Raw genomic sequence first — 10,373 nt, forward strand, 5'->3', positions numbered from 1 at the left:
TCCATGTAAGTATACTTCAAGCTAAATTCAAGGTAGTAGTATTATAGTTTTATTCCTTAAAAAATATTATTTCTTTCAGACATTCTATGATTAGATTTTTTTTAGTTTAATTGTAATTTGATAAAAAAAAATATTCTATTTTGAGTCTCATAAGACCAAAAGCACACAATAAGTAATAGTTTACCATGTTGATATGGTATAATTTACAAATAATTTTATTGTTAAGGATTTGATCCTTATCTATAAGCATTTGTTGGGAGAAGTAATCCTTTAAATAAATCTAAATACTGATGGATTAATTTGACTTTTGACTCTGAGACGCCCCAAGTTTGATGGATTTAACAATTTCATATACCTTAAGGAACTAGGATTCATTTTATATTCGAAAATCATTTTTTACTTTTTATATACATTATTCATAAATTAAGCAGGAGAGAAAGGTAAAATAAATAAATAAAAACACTTTTCTGTCAATCGAATAACTGTTCATAAATGTTAGAATGAATTGTTGGAAATTCCACATCGACTAGAGATTAAAACCTTTCATAGTATATAAGTGAGTGCAAACCTCACCTCATTGAGTCGGTTTTATGAGGTTGAGTTAGACTTAAAGTCCACTTCTTAACATGGTATCAGAGCCATTTCGAACCTATCCTAACGAGTATTTGTTGGGTTTATCAGGCCATCCGTCATTGGGCCGTTATCGGACCACCCATAACATATATCTCCACGCACGAGTTAGTAGCCTCGGCGTGAGGTTGAGTTAGGCTTAAAATCCACTTCTTAACATTAATACTTAAAAAACAAGTGTTTGATAATAAAAGTATAAAATCAATATGTGTTTTTTTTAAGTAAATCACTTATAGTTCATTATCTACCTTTGAGAATATTTTAGATAAATATATTAAAATAATTTATTTTTAAATTACGAATACTGGAAAGTAATTTAGATTTCAGAAACTTAAACAAACTTGCCATAAATTTAAAGATTAAAATATATTTGTACTTTTTTAAATATAGAATCATCCGTATAATTTTTTTTTTTTTTGTCTTTCTGATATTCAAGTTGATTTAGTTATTCATCTATGATTTGAAATTTAAGTGAAGTGACTAAATATCTCTATGTAAGTCATTCTCTTATTTATAGGATATATTAATTTGTGTCAATTTACTACTACCATACTATTCGTCCTCGATAAAATTAAGAAAATATTAAGCCTAAGAGATAGTTTAAATAAATTTAAAAAGTTATGTACTTTCTAATTTATCAAAATTATACTTAACATTAAATAAATAGACATTGATTTTGATACCTTGTAGGACCAAAATTATTATTTTTTAAATAACAGTGTAAAAACATCTTTTATGAAACATCGAAAATTGTATCCAACAAGGTTCAAATTCGTGTTCAATTTTATATAGATTCTCAATGTGTCAAACACATAAAACAAGCAAAGTGACATAATAACATCATTTTAACCTTCAACCTTGACCTGGTTTCAAAGGGGAACTTAAATTTAGAATTTAATTTTTTTAGTGCATTTTTTAAACACCTATAAACTTTTTTATAAAGTTTTGGCATCACAAAGCTTAACATATACCAAACAAAATATTGCATCATTACATATATGTGAATGTTGATAATGATTTAAACTTAACCCATAATTGAACCATACTCTAAATAGAGTTCCCATTAAAAAAATAGCTTTTTAAAACTTCATCCTCCCTTAATAAAAAAAACAAAAATATTCTTTAAAGTTCAGGAACTAATCAAAATCTCCCAAAACTTTAAATTCAGGAACAATTCAAATCACCCAAAACTATGAATTACACCTGGATCAACAATTAAAAGCATGTAATTTTAGTGTCTTTTTAAAGGAAATCTGGAATAGAATTTTGGCATTCTGAAAATAAAATTCTAAAAATATATTTTTGAAAATAAATTTTAGAAAAAAAAAATATGAAAAGTGTTCCAGAAATTCAGATCTAAAAATATACTCCAGAATTTCAAATTCGAAAAGTTCGGAAATATACTTTAAAAATTCAAATCTAAAATATATTTTGGAAATATATTTTAAAAACTCAAATCTAAAATATATTATGGAAATATATTTTAAAATTTTAAATCCAGAGATATATTATAGAAATCCAAAAGCGAAATAAATATTGTGAGTCCTCTACTTCTATTTAAAAACTTAAAAAAATAATACTTCTATTTAAAAATTAAAAAAAGAAATTTTTATCATTTCACACTTAAAGGATTAGAGTGAAGGTGCACAAGCAATTTCCTTACTAGACTTAATAGCTATGTCGGCCTTTTTTATTTAATCCATTATAAAACTCCATGATTTGATATGGCTATAATTTTACTCCACTCAAGTTAAATAAAGTTTTTCTTTATAAAAATATTTCATGTTATACATGATTATTGTTTGAAATTTTAGCTAGCTGACGTCTCAAATAACAATAATCATTTATCATCACATGAAAAAAAAGATATTAAAAAAAATAAAAATATTGAGAAACTAAATCAAAACTCATATGTTAACAAAAACGATATATAAGTAGACTATACATATTAATAAAGAATTATAAGAACAGACTATATGAAAGCTTATTATACCAATGAATAAATTTCTATGAATAAATCCTAAATTAACCAACTTATCAGCACACGCGTTTCCTTCTCGAAAAATATGAGTAACCCTAAACCTGATTTTTCTATAGTAATTAAGATAAATATTCAGTTAAATAAAGATTTTAACTCGATTAATAATTCACTTTATGAATCTTTTGGTATTTGCATGATTTTTATTTAACACTCTTTTCGAACCATGCCTCATTTTAAACTAATCTTAATAAGTCGTGTATGTATTTCAAAGTTATAATATTTGATACAACTTAATAAGTTTTAAGTCTTTCATATATTATTGTTTTTAAATTATAAAATTATTTATATTTATTTCAAAATTATGTCATATAAAGATTAAGTCTAATTTAATTTCATAAAATAAAAATAAAAATTATTATTTTTTTGTCTAACATTAAAATAACACTTGTTTTGAGTTGTTTCAATTTCAACATTATTCAATCATATTGAGAAATAATAGTCTTCAACAAAAATTTATTTATAGCCGTTTTGACTTTTGTATTTTTGTGATTAGAAGTGATTTCATCATTTGCACATCACATTTTTCCTAAAGAGAAATACATTGAATATACCAACTGAAAATTGGTGGTATTTGTGACTAATTAAACAATAGTGATGAGGGTGATGTTGTTGACTTCAACTATTCTTCACCTTTCACAAATCATTTGTTAATTATACCATTTCCACCTTTGTTAGAGGATTTACTTATCCCCATTTCGCTTTCACAGTGTACAATGCTGACTTCCTATTCCTATTCCTATTCCTAACCACACTTCTCAATCACAAGCCTTTAATTCAAATATTGCGTTTGGTGTGGAATTTTTTACTCACAAGGACAAACAAAAAAAATGCTCTTTTCTTTCACATAAAAGGTAGAGTGGATAATGGTATATATCACTCTTACAATTTCCCATTCCCTTTTTTCTTACTATTAAGATGGAATAACAAAAAGGTTAAATCATAACTCTTTAACTTTTTCTCAATTATATTCTTTTTTTTTCTTTATGCTTTTATCTTACCAAATAAAACCTAAAGGGTTTTCACAAATATTTCAGTGTTTGGAAACAGTGACCCCAACAACACCTGGTTTATCAATGTTTGTTGAGCATTACAAGGAGTTGATATTTTTATGTACACAATGCAAGTTCATTATTATATTTTTTTTTCTAGGTACAAGATTGATCTTGGACCGTTTCCAACTATAACTTGTATCGGATAACGGATTCAGGTCCAATTAGAAACAATGATGTAAGAATGGTTTTCGTATAAAATTAATTCTAATATTGAAATATTATTGTTAACAAAATATACAAATATGAGACAATATGTTACTTTTTTTTAAAAGTTTTTGAGTAATTTTTTAGGATAAGTTCTAATGAGACATGATAAAAGTGTTCCCCCTTTAAAAGTTAATTAAAAATTTAAAAAATAAGGTCTATTCCTTCAAGAAACATTGAGGTGTTTTATTTTGAAATTCAGCAAAAATAATTTTAATATGATTGATTTAATTTATTGGACTTAATTGTGAAATGTCTAATTTCACTTTAGTGTGTGTATATATAACTTTTTTTTTGTCATGAAAAGTTAATTCATAAGAAGAAGCAAACACATATCGTTGATAAATTCATAAATTTAATTCATCAATTTGCGTTGCAAATATGTCTCCTTTCTCATTAAATATAAATTTTTGTTTTTATTTTAAAGTGTAAAAGAAACTTTGTTAAGGGTTTTTTATAACACGATTTAGTGTTTCATTATGTTTCTTCAAATACGTGTCTAAATGAGATTTGCCTACGTATAAAAAAGCTTCAGATAGTTTAAAACACGGTCATCAAATAAAAAAAGAAAAATTGAAAGTAAACCCTAAAGAAAATAATGTTAAAAATAAAATTCATAAAGTGTGTGGATAATTTTTTATTTATTTTTTTAATATTAAAAATAAATAAAATTATGTTAAACGGGTAAAGGATTAGCCAATTAATCTATGGATAAAATTCGTAAAACTCACAAACTAAATGGAGCAAACTCAGAGATTCAGTATACCCACTCTTCACTTTATGAATACAACGTTAAATTTAAATATTATAAGTGGTTTTATTTTTTATTTATAATATAAAATTCAAATCAAACAAATTGATTGAAAAAGAATAATTAATTTTATTCAGGTAAATTCACAAGCATATGCCTGAATTTTGATTAACTTTCCAAAATATTGATAAAAAATAATAACTTTGTAAAACCGGCCATAAGTATTGTAAAAAAAACTGTCATGAATACTAATTAATTTAAAACCCTAACCCATTTCAAACACAAGAAAAATAATTAAAACGCATTAAATTTTTGACCATTTGACTTTGACCAATTTACTAGTGTATCCGAAAACATGGCCATGATACTCTGCATCGCCGCCATGTGAGATGCTTCAAGAAAAAAAGCAAGCAACACTGGAAATTGGAAGCGGGGGGAAAATTAAAAGAGAGAAGAAAACCCTTTACATTGTATATGATGATGTACGTAGCAATCTGAGAAAATAAAAATAAAATAAAATAAAAAAATATAATCTGGATTGGATCTGTTGATTTGATTGTGTTCCAGAGGTATCAAACAGTTGGAGGTTGATGACAAATCCTTGGATGGTGAATCTGTTGAAGCTGTAAAGTTTTGAGTGCAGGTCTACCCGTACCCGATCTCCTTTTCCAGAGACTATCAAATTCTTTTCCTTCCTCCAACTGGGGAACTCTTCTTTTCACCACAGGCAAAGGAGGATCCATGTCTTCAATGCTCATCATGCAAACAACATTGTGGTTATTCTCACTCTTCAGACACTTTTGGTTTTTGGGCACATCTGAAACTTGTTGCCTTGATCTGCAGGTTGAGGTGGCGGTGGCGGTGGCAGTGGTGGTTCTGGGGGTGCTAATGATGAAGTTTTTCCCGGAGAAGAGTTTTTTGAGTTTGGAGTATTTGGGTCCTGGGGAGGAAGTGTTAGTTTTGTTTGGGAAAGTGAGTCTTTGGGAGGGAGGGATGCCAGCTATTTTGTTGTTTCTCTTGACCTGACCCATGCAACTGATTCTTGGGGATAAAGGGTCGTTGGCAGAGGAAGCAGAAGGGTCTCTGAACCGTGGCATGGTCACCTCTTTGATGGCAGGCCTTGAACAAAGCATTGGAAGGAATGTGCTCTTCTGATACTGAAACTGATGCTGCTGATGGTTTTCGTTCCCCATCTTCATTTCTTCAATTTTATACAACAAAATAGAGAGGAGATGAAAGTGAGTGCGAGAATAGAATAGGAAATTTGGAAAATGTCAAAGCAAATGGTTTTGGCCAGGTCTTTGGGCGTTGCAATCAGAGAAGAGACAGTGAGGTGTGAGAGTTTGAGCTTGTCAAATAATATGTACAAGTTTGTGTGTTTTGTGTGAGGCTTTTACTGGGAGTAAAGAAATGCAGAATGGAGAAGAAGACAAAAAAGAATGAAAGGGATGATTGCAAAAGAAGAGGAGTCTCTGGAATTGTATATTGGTTTTTTTCTGGAATTTAGCAGAAGATAAGGTTTTGTCTCTCTGATTAAACTCTTGAATACATAGATTTATGTGTTGAAGAGGTAATGATTCCAGCTTGCAATTGGTAATTGGTGTGGTTGTGAGATCTGAATCCTAACCAAATGGGATAGGAGTGAGTGAATGAGTGAGTGAGGTAGAGAAGCTACTCATAGGTGGAACCAACCCTTGTCTCCTTTATGCTCCACTCTACCCAATTACTTATTATTACTCAATGCTTCCTTTTTTCTTTTTTTTTTACTTTCTGAGGAAACACTACTTATAAGACATGCATGCATAGTATATCTTATTATTTTTCTCACTACTTAATTTGATATTTTGATTCAATGGTAGTCTTCACTTTGTATGTATAATCAACACAATCAAAATTTACAAAGCAATATTAAATATAATATGATAGTTATTAGTTACAACTAAAACATTTTTTAATTGATTTTCAAACTTTTTAAAATTAAAGAAATTAAAAGCTGGTGTGTTTTGCATTAAAATACAAGGGAAATTAATTGTAGTAAAAATTGAAAACAGTGAATAGAATAAAAAATTAAATATGGTGATAGATGAATTCAAATTTTGAGATGTGTAGGTTTGACTTTGTGTGGCGCAGTCAAAGTGTGGTAATCTTGTTGGCGTGTTTTCGCGGTGGTCCCACCTTATCACACTCTTACTTATTTCTACCTTTTCCCATATTTAGATTGTGTAACAAAAAAATCATTCAAATATACTAATTTAATGTAAGAAAAATCTTAAATGAGATCATAAATCATGCAACTAAAAAATTAATACTAGAATACTTAATTTGGGTGTTAAAAAAAAACTAGTTTTTTATTATTTAAAATTTAAATATTAAATAATAATCAATTTATAAATTTACATTTCTAATAATATATTAGTATGTAAGTTCAGATGTATAGTGGATTAAATAAAATAATTCAGAAATTTGTCTTATCTAACTAGTAAGAACTAAAACACAAAACAGAAATCAATTTTAAAGATTAAAAATAATTAACTTTTATATTAATTAAATTAAATATTATTTTAAATATACAAATATTTAAATTAATTTTTAAATTTATATTTAATTAATTATAAGATTTTACTGAATAACTTTAGAATAAATAATATTAATAATAAATTAGATACCAATTTAAAAACTATTTATTAATAATAAAATTAATTTAAATATTAATAGTATCTAAAATAATATTTAATTTAGTCAATATAATAATTAATTATTTTTTGTTGGTATTTAATAATTTTTTAGTAGTGGGATCTCTTTGAAAAAATTTAATTAAAAAATTTAAAAAGGAAAACTAAAGAAAATGTAATTGAATTTTCTATAAATTTAAATTAAACCGATTTAAACAATTAAAAATGTAATTTTAAGTTTGAATTTGTATTTTTTAACTGAACAAATGAAATTGAACCAGCAATTAATCAATTAATTAATTAATTAAAGTTAAATAGTTTGAGTTATTTATATTTTTGTTTACAGTCTTGTATTGGAGTAGTGTCATGACAAAGTAATACTGTTAAAATGAAGATTTTATATTAGAACTTGAAGTTCTAATGAGTGTGAGATATTAATACAACTTCAGCTCATTTTAGATAGAGTAGTATAATTACATTTGAATTCCAATTAATCACAATAACACTAAAATCTAGTAAATTCATCAAAGTTTTAATGATCAACCTCAAAACATAACAACATATCTAAATCGATTCAAATTATTATATAAAAAATAATTAACCCCTCTTACCTTTGTTCCTATGCTTATTTTTAAAATTAATGAAAAATAAGACAAAGTTAAGAAAGTCTTAACTTCCAAATGAACTTAATTAGCAAATCAAGCATATAATTACAATTTTAGACGAACAAAATATCTATTTAACTCATATAACACATAATTACAAAGCCGTATTTATGGAACTAAACTAGAAAAAAAATTGAGATATAAAAAAATTACTTTAACTAAAATTAAGATAAATCTGAATTATTTTACAATACTAAAATATTATTAATTAGAAATTAATTTTAGAGAAGAAAAAAAATATAGTTAACTTTTAAGATGATTTACATATCGTTGTTTTTTATATACATAAAATATGGTTATTTTTTCTAAAAAAATAATAAACTATATTATTTTTTTTAGTCTTTAGTTTTTTATTAATAATTTATTTATTTCTCCAGTTTGAAAATATTTTTGTTTTGCAGTAAATAAACATACAGGTATGTTATTGTCTCAGTACAAATCCAACTCTTTTGCTATAACCAATCTAAAACTCCCATGCATCCTCGAAGAATCAAAATCCGTAACGACTTTACGCGTAAATTCTTTATCTATTATCATTTATACTTTTATTTTCTTAACTATCATCATTTTATTTTTATTTCCCTATCTAACACCATTTATACTTTTATTTCTCTAACTAGCATCATTTTGTTTTTTTTTCCCTATCTAATACTATTTTGTTTTTATTTATCTATCTAGCACCCTTTTAGTTTTTATTTCCCTATCTAGCACAATTTCAAAAATAAATAAATAAATAAATAATAATTTTTTTTTTATAATTTTAATTTTAAATGCATTAAAAAATGTTTTTAACTTTTAAAATAGTTAGAAATATAATTAATAAATAAAGAAATGAGTTTTTACAAAATAAAAATAAAAAATTTAAAATGTTTAGTTTAAAATTATTTTTTTAAGAATGAAGAAAATAAAAACTTAAACTCTACAACAACATAAAAGTTGAATCTATAAACATAAATCAATATTTATTTATTTTTATTATTATTGATGATGTAATCATGTTAATTTGAAGTAAAAAGTTACAAGTAAAAAGTTACAGGACATAATTATAAAAAAATCAAAGTCAATTAGTATTAATTAATAGTGGACACACAAATAATATTGAAGTGTCTATCCTAAATACAAAATCCTAAAAAAAAATTAATGCAAATGCTACACTTAATGCTTAAAAATTAGAAGAAAAAAATGAAAAAATAAATAAGTTTAGAAAATAAAAACAACAACAATAAAATAAAAACAAAAATAAATAAAGAATGGCAGAAAAAAAATAATAACTAAAAACATAAAAGATATAAAATAAAGACAAAACAAAATAAGATAAAGATAAAAGATATAAAAAAATCCAAATAAGATAAATATAAGAGATATAAGGTGATTTATATGTTGGTCATAAAAATGAAAATAAATTAAAGATGATCATTCATTTAATACTTTCTTCAATGGTACATTAAATAGTTTGTGCGAAATGAAACATAATTAATGACGAAAAGTGCATAATCCAGTAATGTTGGGATAAGTTCTTTATGTGCGTCTTGGTGTTTGACAATATGAACATCTTTTTGTTCCGTCATGTTGTTCTCTTATGTCCATATCAGTCTTTATTCAACTTGTTTTTTTTATAATTATGTTATGTATTTTTTACTTGAAATTAACGTGATTAGATCATCAATAATAAAAATAAATATGAATTTATGATTTTAGAGTTTAATTTTTTATTTTCTTCATTTTTAAAAAAGAAAAATTTTAAGTTAAACATTTTAAATTTATTACTTTTTTATTTTTATTTTGTAAAAACTTATTTCTTTATTCATTAATTATATTTTTAACTATTTTAAACATTAAAAATATTTATTTTTTAATGCATTCAAAATTAAAATTATAAAAAAAAACAATTTATTATTTATTTATTTATTTTTGAAATGGTGCTAGATAGGGAAATAAAAAATAAAAGGGTGTTAGATAGGGAAATAAAAATAAAAGGGTGTTAGATAGAAAAATAAAAACAAAAAGGTGTTAGATGTGGAAATAAAAGTGTAAATAGTAGATAGAGAATTTAACTTATATAAATAATCTTATGTTTACGTTTAAAAAAAATAAAATTTACATATTTATTTATCATTGTTCTGGTACGTTTAATATTGTTTAAGAGTGAAGTTCAGTACACATTTTTTTCTTTAATTTTTAAAAAAATTTAAAAATAAAATCTCAAAAACTGATAATAATGATTGAGTCTTATAATATTATCTTAACAAATTTAATTCAAAACAGATTTGGGTCGGAACAATATAAAATAAAAATATCAGTTTTTTTTATGCATGTGAAAAAATAGTGACGGTTGACACAGAAATAACAAGTGCTGTA

General features: G+C 25.0%; 1 protein-coding gene across 1 annotated transcript; it reads right to left on the bottom strand.

The window, feature by feature from the left end:
• Positions 1-5,126: 5,126 nt before the first annotated feature.
• LOC137822766 (myotubularin-like protein) lies at positions 5,127-6,435 on the bottom strand. Its single transcript, XM_068627759.2, has one exon. The coding sequence runs from the start codon at positions 5,875-5,877 to the stop codon at positions 5,251-5,253; it is 627 nt and encodes a 208-aa protein (XP_068483860.2). The 5' UTR covers positions 5,878-6,435; the 3' UTR covers positions 5,127-5,250.
• Positions 6,436-10,373: the final 3,938 nt, after the last annotated feature.

Source organism: Phaseolus vulgaris, chromosome 9, assembly GCF_051622355.1.
Source record: "Phaseolus vulgaris cultivar YP4 chromosome 9, ASM5162235v1, whole genome shotgun sequence".
In the NCBI taxonomy this organism is placed as follows: Eukaryota; Viridiplantae; Streptophyta; class Magnoliopsida; order Fabales; family Fabaceae; genus Phaseolus; species Phaseolus vulgaris.

What these genes read in the sequence shown, in the direction of transcription:
- LOC137822766 (XM_068627759.2), bottom strand. Translation starts at nt 5,877, where the DNA reads ATGAAGATGGGGAACGAAAACCATCAGCAGCATCAGTTTCAGTATCAG.